Source organism: Cajanus cajan, chromosome 1, assembly GCF_000230855.2.
Source record: "Cajanus cajan strain Asha chromosome 1, NIPB_CcT2T_4, whole genome shotgun sequence".
NCBI lineage: Eukaryota > Viridiplantae > Streptophyta > Magnoliopsida > Fabales > Fabaceae > Cajanus > Cajanus cajan.
Genome location: NC_138517.1, coordinates 5,658,332 through 5,686,069, shown reverse-complemented (window position 1 = coordinate 5,686,069; position 27,738 = coordinate 5,658,332). Strand labels below are relative to the sequence as shown.

Genomic DNA, 27,738 nt, shown 5'->3' with positions numbered 1-27,738 from the left:
AGAAATTTCGTCCCCGAAATTACCTGATGCAAATAAAAATGGATATGAAGCTTTCATCCTTTCCTCTAATTCCCAAGTAGCACTTTCAGGTATAGCTCCTCCCCAAATAACCTTTACCAAAGGAATTTCTTTACCTCTAAGTTGCTTTACCATTCGATCCTCGACTCTTATCGGGGTAGCTTCCACCGTCAAGTTCTCCTTAACCTCAATATGATCCGACTCAATCACATGCGAAGGATCGTGGATATATTTTCGAAGTTGAGAAATGTGAAAGACATCATGAAGATTTGACAAATTAGGAGGCAAAGCAATTTGGTAGGCAACATTGCCGACTCTTTTAAGAATTTGAAAAGGACCAATAAATCGAGGAGTAAGTTTTCTGGATTTTAATGCCCTGCCAACCCCAGTCCATGGAGTGACTTTCAAGAATACATGGTCACCTTCTTGAAATTCTAAATCCTTTCTTCTTCTGTCAGCATAACTTTTCTGTCTACTCTGAGATGTCCTCATCCTTTCTTGTATCAATTTAACTTTTTCAGTGGTTTGTTGCACAATCTCAGGTCCTAAGATGACATTGTCTCCAGGCTCACTCCAACACAAAGGAGTTCTACACCTCCTACCATACAAGGCTTCATAGGGTGCCATACCTATGCTAGAGTGGTAACTATTATTATAGGTAAACTCTATCAAAGGTAAAAGGCTATCCCAACTTCCTCCTTGGTCCAAAACACAGGCTCTAAGCAAATCCTCTAAAGACTGAATAGTCCTCTCAGTCTGACCATCAGTTTGAGGATGGTATGCTGAACTAAGTCTCAGTTGGGTCCCCAAGGCTTGTTGTAGGCTCTCCCAAAATCTAGAGGTGAATCTAGGGTCTCTGTCTGAAATTATGCTAGATGGTATCCCATGCAATCTCACAATTTCATCAATGTACAATCTAGCCAATTTCTCTAGAGAATGCCTAATGTTAATAGGTAGAAAATGTGCACTCTTGGTCAACCTATCAACTATAACCCAAATGGAATCATGCCCTTTCCTAGTCCTAGGCAAAGCAACTACAAAGTCCATAGAAATGCTATCCCACTTCCACTCGGGTATACTCAAAGGCTGAAGTAGTCCTGAAGGTTTTTGATGCTCTATCTTAGCCTTCTGACATACTAGACAGGCACTCACAAATTCAGCTATATCTTTCTTCATCCTAGGCCACCAGAATATCTTCCTTAGGTCTTGATACATCTTAGTTGCTCCTGGATGAAAACTAAGCTTGCTCTTATGACCTTCCTCTAGTATCAGTCGTTTAAGTGTAGGGTTACTAGGCACACATACTCGATCTTTAAATCTTACCACTCCATCTGCACCCAAGGTAAATTCTTCTCCAATCCCTTGTCCTATATCCTTTCGTCTAGCCTCTAGAAATGAATCCATTAACTGTGCTTCTCTAATTTCCCCCAACAACTCACTAGTCACCCGAGTCATACCTAGTCTTACACTATTATGGTTCACTTCACAAGTCAGACTCAAGTCTCTAAATTGTGTCAAAAGATCCATCTCTCTAATCATAAGAGAAGACAGATGCAAAGATTTTCTACTCAAGGCATCAGCTACCACATTAGCTTTTCCTGGATGATAATTAAGATCAAAATCATAGTCTTTAAGGAATTCCAACCATCTCCTTTGCCTCATATTTAATTCTTTTTGGTCAAATAAATACCTAAGACTCTTATGATCACTAAACACCTCAAATTTTGAACCATACAAATAATGTCTCCAAATCTTAAGTGTGAATACCACAGCTGCTAATTCAAGATCATGGGTGGGGTAATTCCTCTCATGTACCTTCAATTGTTTGGATGCATAAGATACAACCCTACCCTCTTGCATTAATACACCACCCAAACCCATCTTAGAAGCGTCACAGTAAACCACAAAAGTCTTACTAAGATCAGGCAATACTAAAACAGGTGCACTAGTCAATTTTTCCTTAAGGGTTCGGAAACTATCTTCACATTTACTATCCCATACAAACATAACTCCTTTCCTAGTCAAACTTGTCAAGGGTAATGCTAACTTAGAGAATCCTTCTATGAATCTTCTATAGTATCCAGCCAATCCAAGGAAACTCCTAATCTCACTAACTGACTTAGGTGTCTCCCAATTAAGCACAGCCTCAACCTTAGATGGATCCACTGCTATTCCTCCACTTGAAATTACATGTCCTAAGAAACTCACCTCCTCTAGCCAAAAATCACACTTGGACAACTTAGCATAAAGTTGTTTCTCCCTGAGAGTTTGTAGTACTACCCTTAAGTGTTCCTCATGCTCCTCTTTAGTCTTGGAATAAACTAGTATGTCATCTATAAAGACAACTACAAATTTATCCAAGTATGGATGAAGAATCCGGTTCATGTAGTCCATAAAAATTGCAGGAGCATTTGTCACACCGAAAGGCATTACTAGATACTCATAGTGTCCATAGCGAGTTCTAAAGGCTGTCTTAGGTACATCTTCTTCCTTAACCCTAATCTGGTGGTATCCTGATCTAAGATCAATCTTACTAAACACACAAGCACCTGTCAACTGATCCATAAGATCATCTATCCTAGGTAATGGATATTTGTTCTTAATGGTCACCTTGTTCAACTGGCGATAATCCACACACAATCTCATGCTACCATCTTTCTTTTTGACTAAGAGTACGGGTGCTCCCCAAGGTGATACACTAGGTCTCACAAACCCCTTCTCCAACAATTCTTCTATTTGCTTTTTCAGTTCCACTAACTCTATGGGTGACATCCTATAAGGTGCAATAGAAATAGGTCCTGCTCCTGGAACTAAATCTATGGAAAATTCTACTTCTCTTCTAGGTGGTAAGCTAGACACCTCAGAGAAGACATCCGAAAAGTCACATACAACAGGCAGTTCATTTACTGAAACATTTTTCTCAGAATTTAAAGAAGCTAACAACATGTACACTTGGGCATCCGCTTGCATAGACACCTTAACTTGGTTGGCAGTCAAATAATCCTTACTCACTCTTTCAACAGGTTCACCAAAAACAATAGATTTACAAGCACAGTTCAAAAGGACATGATTGGAAGATAACCAGTCCATACCCAGAATAACATCTAGTTGACTTAGAGGTAAACAAATTAAGTCAACCAGGAAATCTCTACCTTCAATAGTTAGAGGACATTTTGGACAGACATCAGAAGTAATTACAGAACCATTAGTGGGTGTTTCGACAATTAACTCAAAAGATAAGGAAGAGACAGGTAATTTTAACTTAGACACACATGCGTGTGATATAAAAGAGTGAGTTGCACCAGAATCATATAAAACGGTTAAAGGAGTTCCATTAATGAAACACATACCCTGAATTAAGTCCTCGGATTGAGTAGCTTCAGCACCACTCAAAGCAAATACTCTTCCTGTGGTTCGAGGTTTGCTAGCGTTCCCTTCAATCTCCGTTGTCCCTTTCCTATTCTGAGGACATTCACTAGCCTTGTGTCCTTTCTGTTGACATTTGTAGCATATTATTGCTTTTGGTATCCGACAATCAATTGCCCTATGCCCTGGTTTTCCACAGTTGTAGCAGCTTTTGTGTGGAATAATACTCCCATTTCCACCTCTAGAAAGTTGACTAGCTTGGTTCCTTTGCACAAAGTCCTGATTATTTACTTTAGTGTTCGTATTTCCAACAGGCTTGTTATAAGGTTTTCCTTTATTGGATGAACCAAACTTATTATTTCTCATTGGTCCTCCACTTTTATAATGAGTCACCCTTGCTTGGTTGTCCTCATCATAAACTCTGCACTTATTTACCAAGTCATGATAGTGCGTGATCCCTTGATAATTGAACACCTGTTTAATCTCTGGGCGAAGACCGCTCACAAACTTTACGCATTTGTCCTCCTCATTACCCACACCGTCATACATGGGGCAGAATCTGACCAAATTTTCAAATTTAGTTACGTACTCAGCTACTGAATCCTCTCCTTGTTTCAATTCAAGAAATTCCACCTGTTTCTTATGACTTATATCTCGAGGAAAATATTTCTCCAAGAAGAGTCGCTTGAAAATATCCCAGCTTACTTGGGTTCCTAGAGCCATTATTCTTTGCCAAGTACTTTGCCACCAGATGCCAGCTTCTCCAGAGAGCATAAAGGTAGCCAAAGTCACCTTCTGTGTCGTAGGACATCCCATAACTTGGAATATCTTTTCAACTTCAAATATCCAGTCAGTAGCTCCGTCAGGATTATAGCCTCCACGAAAACTTGGTGGATTATTTCGTTGGAATCTTTCTAGCCAATCAACTTCTGGTCGTTGGTTCAAATTACCCAGAGCCTGAGCCATTGCTTGTAGAGCATCGGCAATTGCTTGATCATTTCTACCTCCTGCCATTGTTTTTCTGTTTTTCCCCCAAAAAGTTAACAATCATACTCTAAAACAATAAATTCAATTTATCTTCATATTATCAATAAGTTCAACAATCAATTTTATCACATCATTCATTTACCAAACAAACACAGTAGACTCATAACTCAAGGCCGATTGAATCGACCTGCTCTGATAGCTAACAAATGTGCAAGTATTTATAGCTGACAGGTGTGTGGCTAAAGCTCTAAAGATCACCATTTAATATTTGTATATGAAAAAAAATGATTCCTGCTAAAGGGAGATTAAACCATGATTCCTTATTTGAAAGGAAATTTGTTAAAATAGAAATAAAGTCTCATATCATTAGATCATAAAGAGAAATAAAGGTTTATAAATGTCACATAACCTATATTGATATGATATCTTTTGAGAGATGATGAAATACAAAATTATAAGAGTTTAAACCTAAAATAAACAATATCATAACAAAATAGAAACATATTTATATATAAACTCGGAGTGTCAACAATTTTCAATGACATCCTAAATAAAGAAAACTCAGCCACAACAGGCCAATAAAATTTGGCTTTCCAGCAAAGCAATATGAACTACTGTTCAAAACACAAAAGGCAAAGCAATGAGATTCTTTGAAGGTTCCCTTCGCAACCGCTTATGATCCACACAAAATCTCACATGATGACCATGATTTAGACATATTCAATGCCTTTTGGATAATGTTTATCAGGATTTTGAAATGTAGGTAGTTGGCAGATCAAGATAAACAAAAGGGTTGTTACTACCATGTATTTAGGAGTACTTACACAACCACCAACACCCCCGCCCACTAAATCATGTTTTCGTAACAATAATATTATTTTAATTTTATATTATACACAAAAATATTTATTAATGGTTGATTGCATATCTTTATTTCTTTTTCTAAAAAAAATATCTTGTTTTTAATTCCTATATCTCATCCTTAGAGTTTTACCTCCTTCTTAATTAGTATTTAAAGCGCAAAAAAAATATAAATAAACCCTCAAGTACTAGAAATTGTAATAATTAGTCTTCAAAGTATTAAATTTTTTTATCAAATTGATGTCTAAACTTTAGTAAAATATATTAATTCAGGAGCTAAACTAATGAATATTAAATACTTTAAAAGTAAAAGTCATACAAGAGTGTTACAATTATTAAGTCTTTTTGTTCCTATTAGTTATGATCTGTGATTGAATTTAATTTCCTTTTATATTTTATATTTTGTAGATGTAGTATATATGTAATTTCATTAAAAATTCTCAAAGAAATTGATAACTAATTAGCCTAAAACTTAATAGTTAGACTAGTTATACATGCCGTACCTTATCTTTAATCTAAGTATTTTGGAAAATCAAATAAAATACTTTAAAAAATTAATTATATAATTCTATTATTTATTAAGTGACTAAATTGATAGTGAATTAAACAAGAAACATGTCATCAAAATCCTAAATTCTAAACCCTAAACTAGTTATACATGTTATACCTTATCTTTAATCTAAATCTTTTGGAAAATCAAATAAAATACTTTAAAAAATTAATTATATAATTCTATTATTTATTAAGTGACTAAATTAATAGTGAATTAAACAAGAAGCATGGCATCGAACATCATAGGGCAGTGTTATGGTCAAAAGGGCTGTATGTGCTAGCTGGAAACCCTACAGTAGTCATAGCCTGCAAGCATCCGTTAATGCATATGGCAGCCAGAAATTATATTATTTTCATAACCTTTGGAAGGATGTTTTTAATGCTCAATATTTCTAAGTTAAGCAAATCTCCGGTAATCTCTCATCAATTAAATAAGAATTTTCAATTCCATAATAATTGAAGTGAACCCATTAAAAATTCCATTAACAACTTTTCAGGATAATGAAATGCAAACGTTTTGTTGATGCGTTTTGCTTATAATAATGAGGCAGACTTCTTCAGACTCAATATATTATTATGTTTACAATATTCAGACCAGAGAGGCTGGGAATCCCTATAGGACCCCTTTCTCAGTGAAAATGATTTAAAAAAAAAAATTGTGGAACACGATTGTGGCATGAGCCGAAGATTAATATATATTTCAGTGGCGGAATGATATGACGACAACCAAATAATTAAAATAAGAACAAATAAATAAAATTCACAATTTTTTTAATTATAATATAAATATGAAATATTTATCGTCGGAAACTGTGAATAATTCCTGTCATTTGCTTGCTTTAGTAATTGTTGATTGTAATGTGTTCGTTTTGGGTGTCCATTTTGATCCAAAATTATAGGCATTTTTTAAGCTGTTGGTTCATGACTTATTTTAGGTGCTTGCTTTCCTCGACTTTCCTATGCTCAAGAGTCGTATCCTTATCTTGAAACTTTCTATAACAACTTGTAATTTTTATTCTTTGTTAAAGTTTTCCATCCCCGCAACAGACAACAGCAGCAAATTCTCAACAGCTATAGTTGCTCTTCACAATATTGTTGGGATGTGATACAATATTTTATTTTTACTTGAGCATCTCGGACTCGTGTGGTCGTAAGTGCTCAGAAGAAGAAAAATTAAGTGGGAAAACTTTTATTATAGTTTATTCCCATGTTTGTAATGCATTTGGAAATTGATTCTTGAGGTGATATGTAAATCTCTTCTCGTTCTTTAGTCAAGAATTTAAAATCCAACATATTGAGTTTCTATAGTGCTTGACAATGCTATAAATTATAATTAACTTTTGCTTGCTTCACGTATGAAAAGGAAACTAAAGTAAGAAATTAAATAGACAGCATCTCTCTAATTATTGGAGTAATTAACTAATTAATCACATTTAAATCGTGCAGAGTCATCTTCTATATTTTTTAAGTACCAAGTTAATGACATCCGAAAATGTACGACATATATATCATACAATTGTACAACAAATCTCTTTTAACAAAAAAAAAAAAAAAGATAAATAGAATCCATTAATTTCAAGATCAAGACTATAGAGAAACTTCCTACTATTAATAAAGACAACAAATATCACCTACCAAAAGAAAAAGTATAGTATATTGATCCCAAGAAATACAATTATCATGTGTGGAAGGTTGCAAGTGAGTTGAAAATAATGATACGTACTTCGTGAGTCAAAGATTATACTAATATATAGATCTTATTAAAAAGGGTTCTTGTTAGAAATTTCAGTCCTAATAATTTTTATATTCTTTATTTTTTTTTGTGGAAGATAAAGTTCACAAGTCTACATCTTAAAATAATATACCATTATCCTATGATTTCCAACATGATTGATTATTAAGATTATGAGAAATATATGGATCCAAAAGTTAGTTTCTGATTTAAGCGTTCTTTAACAGTTGCAATGTTTAATTATCATCACAGTTAAGGGGAAACAAATGACTTTATGATTCTTTTTCAAATAAATCTCAAGTTCTCCCTCATGGAACCTTAGTCTATTTTCGGATGGAGAGAATAAAATATGATGACATCATACTAAGGAGACCTCACCAACATATAAGTAGAAAGATATAAAGGAGGAAGAAAGAACCATCATAGTAAGGTTTCTTAGCGACTTAAGCATTGAGATTAGAAATAAAGTTGAGCTCTTGTCATATAGGGAACTTTATGACTTGATCCACTTGTGCATCAAGGTAAAGCAACAATTATTAATTGAGAAAAACTTCTCACAAGAAGGAATCCTAATCATCTTCATATCATAGGAAGAACCATAGAGAAGAGGGGTACTCTTCTAAGAATTAATCTAAGAGCGAACCATCTAAAGAAAAGAGTGAAAAAATAAAACCCTCACATGAGAACGAAACCCTTAACACTAGTTTTAGGACTAGTAGCATTAAGTGTTTTAAGTTTCTAAGGAGAAGTCACATTGCCTTTAAATGTCCACCAAGAAGACTATGATCATGAGAGGCCTAGATTACTATAGTAGTTAAGAAAATATTACATCTTCCTCCTCCACCTCTAGTGGAAGTAAAGAAGAAGGGGTGGGAGAGGGACAAATTCTAAGATAGAGAATGTTTATCCTGGTGATGGTGATCTCTTATTGATTTGAAGGATTCTTGGAAGTCAACCTTGTGAAATTATCACTTCACAAAGAGAGAATATCTTTCATACAAGATATAAAATTTTAAAATAAACTTGTTCTTTCATTATTGATAGTGGTCAAGCTCTAATTGTTATAGCATAAGGTTGGTTGCTAAGTTAGGCCTCACTACGATTCCTCATCCAAAACCTTACAAACTTCAATGGCTTAGTGAAAAAGAGGATATGATAGTGAATCAACAAGTGAAAGACAAGTTTTCTATTGAGAATTACAAGGATAAAGTTTTAGGTGATATAATTCTCATGGAAGCTTGCCATATTTTATTAGGAAGGGAGTGAGAATTTGATAAAAAAAAATCCATGATGGCCTTACTAAAGAATTATCCCTCATGCACAAAGACAAGAAATGTGTATGCATCCTCTTACACTTACCCAAGTGGTAGAGGATCAAATACAAATGAAATGTATGAAGGAAATAGAAAATGAGAAAATAAAAGAGAAAAGGAAACAACTCCTAGAGGGTGAGAGGAGTGAAAATGAGGAAAATGGTTCTTCTTAAGTACTTACTAAGAAAGAGAGTTATTTTTCTCTAAAAAGTCAAATCCATAGAACTCTCTATCTTAAGAAATCATATGTCACACCACTTAATGAGTGGGTGAAGAACATTTTTCTCTCCTTTTAGGACAGAAAGCTTAAGCAAGTTTTTCAACCCATACAAGATGACTCTCCAATACATATGCTCTAGCTCTTCCAAACATTTCTAAAAATTTTGAGTTAGAATATTTTGCATTTGGATTAGGTATGCAAGTTGTTTTGTTGTAGGGTAGACACCCTATTACTTCTTTGAAAATATCTCTTTTTAGTGTCACTTTCAACTATCCCATGTATGACAAATAGTTCTATGCTCTTTTCCAAGTCTTCCAATCTTAGGGACAACACTTTATTTCGAAGAAGTCTTTAGTCATGGGTTGTAGATCACCTCAATCTTTAGGAAGGCAAGGAATCCCGGTTGTAAATAGTTTAGTTTCAAGGATCCTTTGTGATCATATAGGACACCCAAGGCAAGTCTTTTAGAATTCAGTAACAACCCTCCTTTAGACAAATATAGTTGAGTGTAGATAGTGTTAAGACCTATAGGGGTTCAAGAGGAACCCAAAAAAATATAAGGATAGGTCCATCCCCCATTTAAAGAGGAATAATAGGCTAGACCCCTTTAATCATTATGAATGTGACAATTATAATACTTGCAATTTACTTTCTTTTACAGGTGTTAAAGTAGAAGAATAGATATATGATTTGAGGACATATCCTTTTGAAGAGGGAAGAGATGATGACATCATGCCAAGGGGCTATATCCACGAGGAGTGACTTAGACTTAAAGGAAGAAGATTCAAGCTTTTATTAAGTTTTGGTTAATTTTAGTAGCTTGTTTTCTCTTCTTTGTAAATATTTTCTTAATTTTGACCTTGTATTTTTTGGTTAAGTAATGTAAGAAATTAATTCCATGTAAGACTCCAACAAATCACACGGTCTTGTCTGATCAACCTTTGGCATCTTGCCATGTGGCAAGTTCACATTGGTTCTTTTAGTCTTAGGATAGTGACATTCCAACCATGTAATTAGAGTTGATTTTCTTGAGTACAAGTTAACTAACTTTGGTTACATTTAACCAAGGTTAATATACCTAAGACCATAAGCTAACCAAATTTCTATATATTCTTTCTCTTCATTTTAGCTAATCTTTTTTTAGCACTTTGAGAATAAAATTCAGATTTATTCTCTCCAAAAGTCTAGTTTTATCTCTCAGAGAAATTATATCTTTTTGAATTTTTATCAATGAATTGCTTGTTATCTCCCTTGACAAGTGTATCAAATCGTATAAGTAGTTCAATGAAAGTATGAGTATCGTCTCTTAAGGAACTTGTGCAACACTTTACAAATTCACTTGTTATACTAACTAAGTTACCGAAAAGCAATGAGAAATTGATTTGTTGTAGTAAATAATGTAAACAAACAATGCTACTATTATAACAATTCTTTTTGCCATTTTTGTAAACACTTAGGTGCAAAAGTTGATTCTAAAGCAATATTAATAAATGTTGGGGTTTGACTTTACTAAACCTTCCCCTCATGTTTATCACTAAGCTCACAATAGTCATCATTCAAAATTTATCAATCACTCTAAAAAATAACCAACCTCAATCTCTTACAAGTTGGCATCTAAGTTGCCAACTTAAACTATCAATCTCTTGCATAGTTTAACCAAGAAACCAGCTTTAAAAACTAGAGCTTAAGAAAGACTAATGGCATTTACTCTATCTCTAGCAATAAGCACCATTAGCTTCTCTATTTCATTTCAAAGGTTGAAAATCATTTCTCAATCTCTTAAAAACCTCAAGTTCAAGTTAAGGGTGATCAAGCCATAACAAGCATTATGCACAGAAACAGAACAATAAAATTGAATAACAACTGAAATTGATTACTTAGAGTTTACACATGAGAATGGGTTTAATTACATCAAACCCCAACAAGGGTGAGATTAGCTACACATAGACATCTAGAACTCTACAAAATGATGAAGAAAGGAAGAAGCTTGATCTTGAAGGTTCCAGAGCTCTCTAGCCGCCACACAGACTCCAAGAATGATTCTTCTTCTTTCTATCCTCGAAAATCTCTCTTTTAGGTCATAAAAGCTTTTGTCTTATGTGAATAATGACATGTCAGCACAATCCAGGCTAAGCGTGAGATGCCACGCTAAGCTTGAGGATAGGTCTGGAAAGAAATGATGTTCTGGGACTCTCACGCTCAACACCAATTCCATGCTCAGGTTGAGAATTGAAGTTTGTTTCAGTGATTCTCTGCCAAGCTGAGGCTAAGCGTGGATCTGAGGCTTAGCCTGGAGACTTAACCAAAAATTCCTTCTACTTTGAGTTCCCCACTTTGTCCTTAGCTTCCTTCCTTCTTTCCTAGCTTTCTCCTAAACTACAAAGCAACAACCAAATACTTGTAAGTTACCTAAAAACATGATTCAAAGACAATGTAATCACCTAACAATTTAGATATGTTTTGAGTTAAAAACAAGATCTAAAGCAAGGAAAATTGATATAAGAACTTCAAATTGGGCCATAAATTGTTAAGTCAGACGAAGCAATTCCTAGTAAGGTTTTGAATGAGACAAATATAATATATGTTGTTATTTCTAACAAGTGTGTTAGTGTTTCAAAAAAATATAATTACAGGCAAGTTGAAGAATAGAAAATGTGCATATGCCAAGATTAAGGAAGAAAAGCGTCAAGCCAGACGAAAAGACAACAAATACAAGATGAAGCGTACTACTAGTCAAAGTCTTGAAGTATCATTTAAGGCAAAGTAAAACTTCAAAGCTTCAAACGATACAGACCAAAGACGAAAGCTTCAAGTATTAGATAAAGATAAATCAAAACAAGGCCAAATGAATAGATAAAGTATGATATGTGCGCTAGACGAATACAAGTCTAATATCAGACGAAGGTGTGTCAAGGACAACCTTCATTGCAACATAAGAAAATAGACGAAGCATGAGTCAAAGAACAGAAGAAAGTCAACTATTCATAAGGCGAAGGACAGCACAGACTGAGAGATATTTCAGACAAAAACAAAGTCTGTCCATCTGTAATGTTTACCAGATCGAAAGAAAGTCAAAGCATTAAACTCAAATGCTTAGACGAAAATCACAGATTGAAACGCATAGGGCTAACAGATGCAGACGAAGATTGCCACGCAAAGCACTTAAAGAATTAAGTCTTAAAGGACAAATTAAGGTACCATCTACGATGAATTGAATGCCCTCAGCATGATAGCGTGATTGAAGGAAGAAGAAGAAGAAGAAGAAAAGCACACAAAAACATACATGTGTCAGAAAAAGTACATCACTTTTTCAGATAAGGACAACACTCTACAACTATTCGACCGAAAAATGACAAAAAGGTTCCTAGGTCTCTGCTAAATTCAGACACAACTGCTAACAAGGCAAAGAAGACTTCATGGAATGTTTATAACAGGAAGCAACATTTAATGCGAGATCTCAAGCATTAAATGAGAAAATCAAACTAGTCATGAACGACTATATCTACTTCAACGGACACTTGCAACAGAAAAATTCTACAGGACAATATATATATCACTACCTCAAACCTTGAAAGGTTTGCTTTTTGCATTTTTAACAAGAGTAATATCAAGCCCACAAAGCAACGAACCCAGAGATAGAGTGGATAGAGTCAAATGTACCATAGTGTATTGTAAACTAAGGAGTTCCAAGTGCATCTTAGGAACATGAACCTTAGTGAGTGTATTCATTTTTGTATCCTCTCCGTGAGAGTAAACCATACACTCAATCGTTGTAAGACTAAGGTTACATACCTTAGTGAATCTACAAACTTATGTATCCTCTCTATGAGAGTAACCCAAATACTCAAACTAAATATGTTTAGTCATCATATGTAAAGCCTGAAGAGGCTAGGTAAAGAATACTTGTAAAGCCTGGAGAGGCTTGTCAAAGAATACTCATTGTGAGCCAGAAGTGGCTGATCAAAGAATATTAGCGTCGATGAGTGAAGTTGACGGGCTAGGAGTTGGTCGACAATACTCACTAAGAGCCAAAAGTTGCTAAACAAAGAATACTAGTGCTAATGGTGAAGTTAGCGGGCCAGGAGTTGGTCGATAATACTCACTAAGAGCTAGAAGTGGCTGAGCAAAGAATACTAGCGTCAACGAGTGAAGTTGACGAACCAGGAGTGGTTGAGAATACTTGGACTAGGAGTGGTCGTGACCTGAGTGGTCTAGAATACTCACTACTAGCCTAAAGAGACTGATTAAAGCATACTAGGACCAATGAGTGAAGTTGGCCTACCAGGAGTGGCCGTGACTTGGGTGGTCTATAATACTCACTACAAGCCTGAAGAGGCTGAACAAACAATACTTGTATTTCATCGAATATCTAGTGAAACCCTTCATTTGAAGGAGAATGGATGTAGCTTAGTTTGAGTGAACCAATATAAAATATTTGCACTATACTTTAATGTTTTCAAACACACTTTTATTTAAATGATTTAATTTACTGAAAACTCCGTCTAATGTTTATCGTCTATTAAAACTATCTTCAGACGAAAACCACAATTGTTCAAATTGTTATCTTAAAGAATGATTTTCGTTTAAGAAGCATTTTCCTTAAGTAGACGATAAAATCCGAGACGCAAAAGTAGTTTGTTGAATCAATTCTGGGCAGTTCCAGTTTAGCATTCACTAATATTATTTTACTAGACAAAAAAGAGCCTTCTTGCAAAAATGTTTTTAAAATTCCTCTGTTCACATACACATACATATTCAACCCCCTCCTTCTATGTGTTTTTCATCTAACTTCATAAACTTAATGAAATCATAGCACTTATCATTCCTCCTTGTAGCAAGTTCTTCACATTCTTGCTTATCTTCACAGGAAGTGACACGTACTTTCTCCTTTCTCCTCCATCATTTGAAGTTTTCTTTTGAGTTTTATGATCCATAGAAGAAGATTTGACACACGTTGAAGCTAGTTGAAGGGAAGCATCAACCATCTCCAAGCTAGTTTCATCAAAATATGAAGTGATACCGTATATTGGGGATCATAATCTTTTATGGATTGTTAAACTAAGTGAGTTTTCATTATTCCCTAATAGATCAATACTCATTAAAGTTCATATCATCTAATTTAGTGATCTAACACTCACTTAATTTAACTACATAAAATAGTCCTTCAATAATAAATAGTTAATATAATTATTTTATAGTATTAGTCTAGCCAACAACATAAATTAAATATGTATTTTTATTCTAGTACCACAAGTTTAATAAATGTTATTTTATTTTATTGACTATATTAAAAGAAGTATATTAAAAAAAGTAGTAATAACATATTTTTATTATATAATCTTGAACTTTATAGGTTTGACAATAATTTGTTTTCATTAATAAAAATTATGTTGATTAGCATAGAATTTGATAATAAAATTTTGAAATTAAAATAACTTTATGAAACACATTTTTTATTGATAAATAATTAAAAAGGTACAACTTGATGTTTGTAATTACTAATTACAACAATGAAATATATAATCAAATATATAATTTTATACAAATGTTATAGTTACATACTTTGACTGAGAACGACTTACATTATATTATAATGACATTACATTACAAACAGTTGAATAATTAATCATGCATCTCTCCAAATTAGAGAATCACTATTCCAACATCGATAGTTGCCAAATGCACTATTTGAACATAGTACGCAAGGGATCTGTTGTCCTGATCATTATTAATTAATTACTCATTAGTCTTTTCTTTATTGTCCAATGTCCTTGGGTGCCTTTTAAGCAAAATTTAATTTCTGTTCTCAAAATGTGTGGACACAAAAATGGGTCCATTGAAAAAAATTCCCTTGTATTTTAAGTGTCACAAATATCGTTTTCGAGTGATCGTAATACTATAATTCTAAAATATTTATGTTCAGTAATAAAACACACAAATTTCGTAAAAAGTTGAAATAAATGATTGTGACTTATTCTCATCAATTATTCTCCGTCTTTGAGCATTGTTTTTCTCCCAAAGATGCTTTACAGCAATAACGGTTGATCAGATATATTTATTATATGCAGCCGCTAAGGCAACAGTAAAAATCCACGTTTGGTGTAAGATATATTATTTTTACAGCTAGTTCTTCAGCGTCAAGACAAAATAGAAATGCTTAAATGCCAAGGGATTTAATTCAATCAGTTGAAAAGTGTGCATAAATTATTAATCTATTATAAAAAAAATTTACTAAATTTCATCTTTGGTAATAAAAAACTATTAACAACAGTAAGTAGTGTTACATTTCCAGGCAGTCAACTTAAGCCACGTTTTCTTTAAGTATTTTTAACCATGAAATGCCCAGATTGAACCCAAAAAAAAAAAAAAAAAAAAACTTAATTACCAGGAAAATATTATTTCTCTAATGAAACGAGACAAGATTATCATAATTCTTCTTTTTCAAAATGAAGACGAGTAACATTATTGTTATCTAGGATTTGTTTGGACCACTATAAAAATAAAATAAAATAAGTTTTTAATAAATTAAAATTAATTTATGCATAAATTAATTTATAAATTTTTTTCTATTATTAAAAGTATTATTTTCAACTCATGTATAAGTTAGGTTAACTTATAAAAAAATTATTTTTATTTTTCTTTCTATTTTTTTATTTATAAAAATTTTTAGAAAAATTTATCTATACATATCCTTGCATTTACCTTATTGAGAAAAGATATTCATGATCTCTGACATCCGCACCCACAATTATTATCAATTTTGGAATTTAAAATTATACACCCCCAACATTAACTTCAAATAAAAAAATAAAAAAATTCCAATCCTTAACCTCTTGCTCACCTTAAAAAATTTATTTTCCGTGATCTTTCATCAAACTTGTTTCTATATGTGTGAGTTTGGATTAGGGGTGTCAAAGCGATGTGATAGATATAAGTAGTAGTCTCTTACTATCTTTTTCATTGGAAAATGCTTGTCTCATACTCTTTTTTATATTTGTGTGAGTATTTGTTAAGTGGATATCCACATATTTTTCCATATTTGTGAATATTTATAAGTATTCATGAGTATTTATTAAAAAATTATCTTAAAAATATTTAGTAAAATATTTTATCCATACATTCTAGTTATTTGTAGCAGTTTTTTTTTTCTTTTGAAAGTTATAAAAATTTACAAAATAAATTTGCATAAAGAAAAAGTTTGAAGATTATAACTAAAATTCAAATAAAAGCTACATAAAATTTTTTAAAGAATATAAAATTAAAATTCATATATTCTTTACAATTATACTAATAAAAAAATAAGTGGATTCAGAAACTAATATTTAAACGTTTAATCACACAAATTTAAAGTTCAAATAATAATTGTTAAATTAAATAAAATATTTTGACACATAAATCAAAATAAAAGATAATAAAGTAGAACACTTAACTATTATAAGTCTAAACAAATTCTAAATAAAATTAAATTCATACAAGTTCAAATAAAATTATAAAAGTCAATAAAATCACATTCAACACAATCTTAAAAGCATCTTAAGAATTAGAATATTAACGAGTTGAATACAATAAAGTCAAATATATATATATATATATATATATATATATATATATAAGTATTTATGTAGGTTGAATATTAGCAAGTACAAGTATACACAGAGACGGATACTATGATTCTTGTACCCACCTTATTAACATGCGGGTATCAAAAATACCCATACTCATTACCTGCGGATATCCATTTAGAAATTTCATTTTCTACCAATTGTATATTTTATCCATAGATACTCGCATGTATAGATTTTTTTGACATCCCTAGCTTAGATCAAAGTACATTTTTTCTTATGCTTTGTTTGGAGGAGGGCAAAGAATTGGAAGGAATGAAAAAAGATAGGTGAAAATTGATTTGATACGAAATAATGTAAAATTTGAAATTATTTAGTAGAGTGGAGTTATGTGAGAAATAGAGAGAAATTGGTATTTTAAAATTGTATTTTATGATTTTTATGTAAAAATATATTATTTAAATAATTATATTTTTACTCTTTACTAATTATTTAAACAATAGTGTAGTGGTAGTCTTGTCTAAGCATTTTTTTGTGGAAAATTTCACACAAACCCACCCATAAGACAGTGGAATTAAATCCACAATTTCCTCACAAATTCACTTAAATCATCTTTTCTAAATATACATTTTTTTTTAATTCCTTGGTAATTCTTCATTTTCTTCTACATTCCCTACTAAATCACCTCCCCTACAGACACCATAAGTGTTAGAAAGGTTGTAACAAGACTTTGAAGGATGACTAAGGTGAACTTACATAAGACATTAGGTGAGAGGTATTTTAAATTATAAATTAATTTAGATCATACAAATAATAACAAACTTTAAATCAAAATTAGACAACTTAATTAGATTAAAAGATTATATAAACAAAACTACCACATATATAATGTTATTATTGTGATTTCCTATATCATTATCGTTATCACAATTATTGTTATCATTATCACTATCACAATTGTCACTATTGTTGCCACTGTCACTTCTATCATCATCACAAGCTCTTGTAGATTTTGTTAGTTGTAAAACATGACATTGAAAGTAGTTGTTTCCTATTTTTGTTGATTTTTAACAATGTTGGCCTATTTTTTTGTTGTTATTGAGACTCATCACATATTTTCTGTGTCCTAATTGATTGGATTTATAACATCTTGGCCAGGCCTCCATTGACATCACTTTTCTAGATGATTAGTAGTTTTGTAATAAAAACATGATAAAAAAAGATTGACTATTATTATTTAGCTTATCTTCTTGGAATGACTCCTTTTTATTTTTGTCATCATTGTTCTTCAATTTGGTTAAATATATATCCATCATTTTATTGCTTCTTGTCTCATAAGTCTTCTTTGTATTAATTCCTACAATACATGTAACTAGGGTGAAAAGGCCCAAGCCAACCCAATGGCCCGATTTGGCTGACCCTAATTTAACATGTAGATTATTAAGTTATATTTAGATCTAAGGATGGGTTAAGGTCTAAAAAATTGATCCTATCAAAATTTAGGGACCAATTAGGGTCAAACATAACTCATCACTAAAAGTTCTAGCTTATTAACTTCTTTCATTTTATATTTTCTATAATAATGTCAAAACTATTTTTTTTTTATTTTGTGAAGATTGTAATAAGTAACCATCTTTTGATTTACATAATATCATGTATAATAATGAGATACAAATTATTCTTAAATTTTCAATTACATTAATAAAAAGTGACAAACATTTATTACTTATATTTCACGTCAACTCAATCTTATATTAAATAAATGTAGTCCTAATTAATTCAACATATATAAAACATTAGGTTCATCTGGGTCTAGAAATGGATTAGGATGTAAAATTTTGACCAATCAAAGTTTACGAACAAGTTAGGGTCAAGCATAACTTGACCTAACCAGTCCTTAAGCTCATCCTTGCATGTAACACTTATGTCAAAGTGATTAAACATAGATCTTTTGTATTCTTTAAGGTCATATAAGCTTTGTATTTTTTCATATGTAAGATGCTAGAATTTTTTCTAGAATTCTTGAATTAGAAAAGTATATATGTTCTTAATAATGGTACCCTATTAGGTATACCAAGCAATTTATTTGAGTATTTTTTTATTATCAGCAAACAAGGAATATATCAATAGGTATAAGGGATACCAAAACCCATTTACAAGTGATTAAGGTGTGTATTTTTGTTGCTATCGTCCCTTGGTGAGTTATAATTTGAACTTAGGTAAAGGAAAATTAAAAAAATGATATTATCTATGTTTAGTAAGATAGAAAAAGAAGTAACAAATAATATACATATATATAAGAAGAGAAATAAATAAATAAATAATAGAATAAAAAATAAAAGTATTTTAAAATTATTTTTTATTAATTATCTTTTATTTTAATCATTTAAATAAAAAAATTATATAACTTATAAAGAAAACGTATTTAAATAGAAACTTTATTTATTTGAATAAATTAAAAAAATTGCATGAGTAAAAGATTTTTAACGTTTTAGTCGAATATAATTGAATTTTAAATGTATATTATTTATTTTTGTACTAATTTGTGAAAAATAAAAATAAAACGATGTGAATAAGAAATAAAAAGATGTGGTCGCTGACAAATTTTGTTGATACCAAATCAGCTGGTAACTTATATTTTCGTCTTTTGTTTTATCTTTTTAGCGCATGTTATAAAAAATACACGTACATAAGGAATAGTTAATATACATTCACTTATCTTTTAAAATGAATATTATTATAAATCGATTATTTTTGAATAATCCAAATTATAATTATTAAGATATTACTTATAAAAAATAAGCGAATATATATTGACAATTAATCACAAATACTAATTTTAACAATCACGAATCTTGGTGTCTAAGTTACTAAAATGTTATTTTAATTAGTAAGAATATATTAAGAATCCCAAGTAATTTGAACAGTGAAAATAAGTCGAAAGATTTTGAACATTGATCTAAAACAAGTTCTCCATTTTAACAGTGAATCCTAAGGATTCAAACCTTACTGTTTTAGTATAATCAGTCACATCATTGTCTGTAAAGTATTTTAACAAAAAAGCCTTAGTCACTTCAGTTAATAAGGAGCAAATAATACTTTGATGCTGAATACCGAAATAATTGAAAAGAGTTAAAAGTTTTATATTAATAGATAAAAACTGATTAAAAATTATTTTAAAATAATAATAAATTAAAATTATCAAATTAAGTATTAAATCTGATTTAAAAATTTTCAGGATATCAGTTTCAGCTACATACTTTTTTTTTTTATACTAATTTTGCATATACTTTTTTCCTTCTTATGATAAATTTTATGTTAACTCCATGTATGTATCAAAATACTTTTATTTTAGTAAAAGTTTTACTCTATTTTTTATTTATTTTTTTTCACCTATTTTTTCTTATTTATTTTTTATTGTATTTTTTACCTATTTTTTTCTCTCATAAAACACACCATTAAATAATGAAAATAAATAATATGGAGTTGATGATTATTCACATTCAAAAGAGAGAGAAAACACTATGCCCCACCAGAGTTTACAAAGGCAAAGGAAATATAAATATAGCAAGATGGATATGGCAGGTGAGGTGGATTCTAATCTTATATGGGAAGGATTTCAGAATCCTAGCATATCAGGCGAGTGGAAAGTAGTCTCAAACCCTAACAACCGAAAACACTTGATTTTCTTGCTTTGGTATCTTTGCCACCCCAAAAAGATAGCATACACAATGATGAATCCTCTCCACACCAGGTAATGAATAGTTGGTCTTTCAGTTTCAATTTGCTGATTATTCCCTCCCCATGACCTGAACAACCCCAGAAGATCATTAGATCTTGCATGGTCCTATGATGTAGTGATCTTCTTTGTACTAGTCAAGTGAGAAAGAGTAGCAAACACTTGCTTGTTGGGGAGAAAGAAGATTATAAGCTTGCCATGGATGAAAACAAGAAATGGATGCATAAGGAAACCGAAAGACAAAGAAGGCAAGAGATGGCAAAACACTGCACCACCCTTAGATCTCTTCTTCCTATAGAATATATTAAGGTAATAAGCTCTTAGAAACTAGCAATTTTGTTTCTTCATTTTGATTTTTTTTTTTTTTGGATTTTTAGATTCTGTTAAAATACAGACTTAAAAAAAATTAGAATTTTTTTATTAAAAAAATCTCTTTATTTTCATAGAAAATTCTCTCAAAAGCCAAACTCTTGAACTCGTATTCAAACAACTCTTAGGAGTAATTGAAATTTGAAACTCACTAGTCATTTGGGGGTGCTTTTGTTGCATATATATCCTGATGGCTATCATTAGGGAAAGCGCTCAATCGCTGATCATGTGTATGAGGCTATGAATTATATCAACCACCTACAAAATAAGGTGAAGCAATTGCAAGCAAAGAGAGATGAGTTAGCAAAGGTGTCTAATTTGAGTAATGTTGGTCCTGATGAGAAGGAAAGCTCTAGTACTACTAATCATCTTCCACCATTGGTTTTTGTTCACCCTTTCCCTGGAGGCCTTGAGATTATGTGCAGTTACAGCTTCAAGAAAAGTGTGTTTCCTATGTCAAGAGTGTTGGACATTCTGCTTAAAGAAGGCCTTAACGTGGTTAGCACTACTTCCATCAAAAGAGATGGTAGATTTGTACACACTATTCAATCAGAGGTATCATGTCAGTTTAATTGTCACTGAGTATTATGGTCACTGGTTTTGAAACTGATTATTATTATTCTTTTGTGTAAACTGATTTTGAAGGATCCATTTCACCCGAATATGATTGCCACTGATTACTCTGAACTGCAAATAAAGCTTATGGAGGCAGTATCATTTTCAAGTAACAACTGTACTATAAAATATTTTGTGCATGACACAAGAATTTTGTTTATGTTTTCTTTCTTCTGAGTATTCATATATAGTACAATAATAGTTACAATTATTTAACCATTTGCAGGTTTGCAAGAGACTTTACCTGAACCTGAAAATTGCTAATATGAGAAAAGTTTTATTATTACGTGATGATTCTGATCGCATGTACTATTAACTTGAGTGATTTGTACAGCAGTGTACTTGTTATTTATATATGCCACAATTGTTGGTGCAGTACAAAGGGTAGTTAATTAATTGATGATTCAATTTCTTAGTACTCCTCGAGGTCTTTGATCTTTTTCGAAGTGAGACCGAAGTCATGGATAATCATAGTGATGTTCAATGCTTTGTGTACGTTTCTGCATTTAATTAACTTTTGTGCACATTACTTGTTTTTCAATAACCACATCATAAAATTTAAACTTCCTGTGGTTTATGCTGGCACTACTTTACTTCTTCTGCATCATGACAACAAGTGTTAGAATGTTCTTCATCCGTTATCGTTTCTTCCACTTCAGTTCCTACAATAATTGTAGCTTTGATACTTGATAGTGATACTTATGACCAAGTATGTTTTTGGAGTCATTGTGATGTACCACGATTGAAATTGTAGTTGCATGGCTGCATTTGTCCGTAGTTTTATTCGATATCAAGGATTGCAATGAAATTCTAACCATAACTTAAAACCTTTTCTCGACAAAAACTTAATTGGGGAAACGCATAGACGTGTGTTCATTCTTTGTTTTAGTTTTAGTACATTTCTATTGCAGTCTTTTATGGCAAACGTTTGTTTTTCTAATAAAGATACTTTTGAAATTTCTTTTTCAACCAAGCAGACCATATTTAAAAAGACTTTGACCTTTAATAGAAAAGAAGAGAGCATGCTAAATTCTAAACTATATTTCGGATGAAATATATTAATTATAAATTCATTTGTATTTCTATAAGGAGCTAAATCTCTAGGATAAAAATCATTTGAGTAGATATGACAATATGCACTTCTATACATCAGTGATGCATGAGAATACCCTTGAGATCTTGAGGATTTTTGCTGTTAAAACTATGTGAACCGACTCTTTACTAATATATAGATAAGTTGGTGGAAAGATCATGGAAGAAGATACAGACACATATGTACACAAAATATAACTATTAAAGAGACACATCATAGAACCAATGGAAGAAGGTATAGGCATCTAGCTAGTGATTAAAAATATTATTAAGATATTGCAATAATAACATTTTAAAATTACGGAAGCAGCCAAGCAGAAGCAGGTGAACTTTATAGCGCTTAATTAGTACAAAAACAAAAGGAAGACTACTATTGAAACATAATAAAATTCAAACTTGCGGTTTTAAGAAACTCCTATAACGCATAATTGCAACAGATAGAAGAATGCATAATTGATTCGGAGAAATTATAATTTATTTTTTAAAATTACAAGCATCCCTGCATGCAGAGGCCAAACAAACCATGTGTTGACCCTACACTAGGCGTAGATAATAAAAATTAATATTTAATTATTTATATGGAGTGTATAATTTTTTTTTTTTTTATATTATAGCATAGTATTGAAGGAAATATCTATTTATTTTATCAGAAGTTAATCTCTCTTAAAATCTGATTGTATTAAGGTTATTCTCTCAATGTTGATGGAGTATATAATTTGATACAGTTATTGAATTTAAAGCATTATTTATTAACTCTAAAATTATTAATTATAGTCATTGAGGGAATTGCAGTATAGAATTTCACATTGGCTTCTTTTCCATTCATTCTTTCCTGTATTTTTCTGGATTGGGCAAATGGGCATAGATGCGCTACAGCCTGTGATTCAACATGTGGTATATGATATAACTCAAGCCATAATATATTGGTCCTTCCCATTATATTGCACCTGATCACAAACCGTTATGAACATGATCTATTCAAATTTCTTTTTAGATTTTTCATAATTCAAAATTTAGTTCAAAATAATTTCAATTGAAGTGGTTGTACTCATGGTATATATCCGGGTCCATTGTGCAACAAAAGACTTGGTCGTGAATCAAAGCAACTATATTTAACGGATATGAAACCCAACAATATCCCATTACGCAATTATTTTATTAATATATTATTAGGAACTCCAAATTCAAAATTCTAGTTCTAACCACTGGATCAGTATCATTATAGGAGGGAAGCGAAGATATGACAACTAAGCTAATCTTAGCTACAATGCTTTAAAGACATTAATGTCGACAGCATCTTCAGTATTTGTGGTCTCATGTCATAAAGTAGTGTCCATATAGCTTGTATGATATCCTGTTATCTATCCAAATCTTCTCAAAGCAAACAAATATAAACAAACTAGTATATGTTTTCTAATTCGAACAATATATCTTCCTTCATGATGAGCTTCCTTTTCATGTTTTCCAAAAATAAAATTCTAGCTTTTTCATGACTGAATAATTTAGCAGTTTCCTCCCGCAGTCCTGCAAATTCAATGTAATTGTTTTGAAAAAAGTCATATATATTAACATTATAGTTTTTTCCATGTTGCACTATAAAACAATTCGTAATTAGTACATAATTGTGGCTATTGTCATGTGGGGGTTAATTAATATTAAGCTTACCCATATCAGATTTGGATGTGCTGGTATATATGACCAAAACACAGGGAAAGAAATTCGGTCCACAAATAGTGAATTTGAATCAGAACTAGATAGGCGTAGCAGGTAGCTAGTCCCTACTAGTCCACTACCATATTAATTGAAGAGTAGTGTCTTAGGTCACAATGGATATCTTTGGATTATTGATCCAAATTAAGCATCTCAATCACCTTTATTACTATCTTCGTCGATTGTATTTAAGTGAGCAGCATGGGGGACAAATTCTTCCATATATATGATGGGAAAGACTAGAGGTAGGTGGGGATGTATCTCTAAAATAAGGAAAGTCCAAAGAATAGTTTTAGTACCCCTAACAAAATCATGATTTATCATATATATCTCGAATCTTCTTGCAACCTCATCACTTTAATATTCAGATAAACGTGTTGTTACTCTTAATCTAATGCATTATTATTAATATATATAACTAAATGTTTTCAGGATTATAGAGATATAAAATATCTTAATGCAAGGTCGTTGTACCAAAAGCAATGTGCTGTATGACTTGAATACAGTTCGTATCAAATTCAAATAAGTAAAAGCTGTTATATATAATTGCCTGGATGTCATAAAAGACTAAGTAAAGATTCCCACAATTTTTTGTGGATTAACAACTGTAGGTAGCACTTCAAGCTAGAAAAAAAGGGATTAACGATCAAATTTAGTGACTGACAGCAATTTATATCTGTTAGCAATCGATATTACAACCCACTGAGAATATAGAGATAGTGACCAAGTTAATGTTTAATTTTGACTATCAATTTAGTGGTTAAATTGTTCATAGAAAAAAGTAATTAATTTTCTTATAATAAAAAAATATTGTGAAAAAGAGTATAAGGGTACTCCAACCCTTTTACAATGCTAAAGTATTTAGTTTGAGGATTAATTAAGCTATACAACAGAAAGAGTTAATACATAATATGAAAATAAGAACTCATTCCCTTAAACCAGTGTCATGATCTACCTTTAATCAAATCTAAAGTGGAGTCTCATTTCCCATCATTAAACACTATCATTCATCAACAACCATAGAAACTATTATATAATTGCATGCCAAATTAAACAGGAAAATTTTATCTTTTTTCAATTGTAATCTCGTCAGAATGGATAAAAAAGCATCCCTACAAAAGGCAGTACAAAAACTCAAGGTCTAGAAATGTGTTGGAAGATAAACAAAGTCTTACATCTTAAAGAAAAAAGAATATAGATAGGATTATAAAACAAGTAAAATTTTTATTAGTAGGAGAATTTTTGAGTGATGATCAAAAACATATTTATAAGAATTTAAGTTCAAAGTGTTATTTGAGTGAGAATAATGGTTATTGGTAGATTTAATAAATGTTTTTTATTTTAATTTTATTTGAGTAGAGGTGCATTAGATCAATGAGTGCATGTGGAGGGATGATTCTTCGCATCTCTTTATAGTATTAATTTCTTGTGATGGTGCTCTCAAAATATTCTCATTTTACTATTTTTAAAAAGTGTTTGGGTTATCTTGATAAGTCATTTTAGATACGTTGTTTAGTTGTAAAAGAGGAGTATTGTATAAAATAGTGTGTTGTCTGTTTTTATTGAAGAAAATAATAATCACTTATACCTAACTTGTCCAATGACGCCCAACTTTGAAATGCACTTTATGCATGGTTGGGTTATTTTCAGATTTTGCCTATGATATTTTGGCTCGTTATATTCATTTTAGTTTTCATTTAAGAGGGATAAATTTTCATCTTGTTGGTCATCTTTGGTTGTGATATGGTCTACTTGGATACTGTGAAATAATATTTTGCTTGAAGTCATTTCTTTTGACTTCAATGGTAACTTGAACTTGATAAAGGCCATGTTATGGACATGGTTTCCGGCAAAAATAGGCAATGCTAAATGCTCTTTCTCCAAGTGATCTTGTAGCTTCTCTTTATACTCTTTGATTTTGTCTTCTAAGACTACTATTATGGCTGGAGTAGATCTTCACAATACTTCTTAATAAAATTTTGCTATACAATAATAGTTTACAATATAAATAAATAAATAAATAAAAATGCAAAAGAATGTAGGATGACGATTCGTATTTCACATGTAGATCAGATAGAAATTCGAAAGAGTGCGATATAAAGCAAAAAACAAACAAACAAAAACACTATGCTTTTTTGTCTTTCCTGTTGATAATGTATTCATTTTTTGTCTATAAAGTAAATGCAGTAATGATTGGGCCAATAAGTAAGGTGTTATGGACGTATCCTTAGTCTTTATTTTGAACCCAAAAAAAATTGTTTGGGCCTACGAGAGTTTGTCAAACATATTGCATTATACTAAAGATCAGAAATAATGGTTGACAAAAAGAAAAATAAATAATGATGAAGCAAAATTGACAAAAAAAACTGCTGGAGAGAGGGAGAGAGAGATGTTGAAGCTGTGCTCATCATAATTCTCATTTCCCTTGAGTTCTCATAAATTGAATCAGGTTTGGGAAGAGAAAATAAATAAATAAATAAAATAACCCATCAAATTAATGAAGTTTTAAGACAGGTTAGATTAAGCGACAGAAATGCTAGCAGCACGATTTTCAATCCAACTTACTATAATCGAGTTAAAAGAGGTAAAATTATTGGTTGTATATGATTAATGCAAAAATAAATAAAAATCAACAAGAGAGAATTTATTTTCGTTTTTTCTTACAAATATAAAAATTCTTTTAATTTATTTTAAAAATAATATCAATAAAATTAAAAGAAGAATAAAATAAAATAAAATAATGAGCTTGGTTGAATTAGTTTCAAAAGCAAATCAAAACTCTTCCCGAAATAGTTAGTTCATAAAACTTAACACGGAAGATTGTTTTACGGATTATAAGTTTAAAATTCGTCTCAGGTCAGAATGCCAGTCAATTTTTCAATTTATTTTAATATATTTATTTATAATATATGTAATTTAAATAATTTTTATAGCATATTATTAATTTTAAATTATATATTTAATATATATACATATTATATTATTGTGATATCAATTACAAATATATTATATATATATATATTATTTATATTTTTTAATTTATATTAATATACAGTTTAACATGCAACTTTTTCATGTATTTCTTTATATAAAATAAAAATAAAGATAATTTTAAATAAGATATAAATTAAAATTTAAGATAGGATATGAATTTAGTAAAATTTATAAGTATAAAATATATTTAACATAAATATTTTTTTTAAAAAAATTAATAAAAACTGGGTCATATTGTTTGATTGGTGACTTACTAATTTAACCTTAATTTGATCTACTAATTCAATATCATAACTGTTTGATGACCGTCCGATTTTTATAACTATACTTAAAATTGTAAATATGAGAATGTATTATGTTCATATTTGTTACAAGTTTTTAAAAAATTATTTTTAGGTAATATTTATTTTTGGAAAAGTATCCCACCATATTTTTTTACACTTTTATTTCCTTGTTGAGAGAATGGAAAAATGATATTCTCATGAAAATATGAGAAGTTGTATTTTAACACTCACAACTTCTCATTTTAATTACTTTTTATTTAAATTATTTTCAATTTTAAAAATATTCCAAAGAATATTAAAATACAAACAAACATATTTTCTAAA

The 27,738-nt window shown here is 30.9% G+C and overlaps 1 protein-coding gene across 4 annotated transcripts; it reads left to right on the top strand.

The window, feature by feature from the left end:
• The first annotated feature begins 20,168 nt into the window (after positions 1–20,168).
• Positions 20,169–21,730, top strand: LOC109791323 (transcription factor bHLH118). 4 transcript variants are annotated; one of them, XM_020350612.3, is made up of 5 exons: positions 20,169–20,365; positions 20,470–20,659; positions 20,924–21,274; positions 21,365–21,443; positions 21,561–21,730. In XM_020350612.3, the coding sequence occupies exons 1-5, from the start codon at positions 20,184–20,186 to the stop codon at positions 21,596–21,598; spliced, it is 840 nt and encodes a 279-aa protein (XP_020206201.3). In that variant the 5' UTR covers positions 20,169–20,183; the 3' UTR covers positions 21,599–21,730. The 4 variants fall into 4 exon arrangements, with proteins under 4 accessions (XP_020206201.3, XP_029125679.2, XP_029125678.2 ...); XM_029269846.2 differs by having other exon boundaries at positions 21,365–21,452; XM_029269845.2 differs by having other exon boundaries at positions 20,488–20,659; positions 21,365–21,730.
• The last annotated feature ends 6,008 nt before the right edge of the window (positions 21,731–27,738 follow it).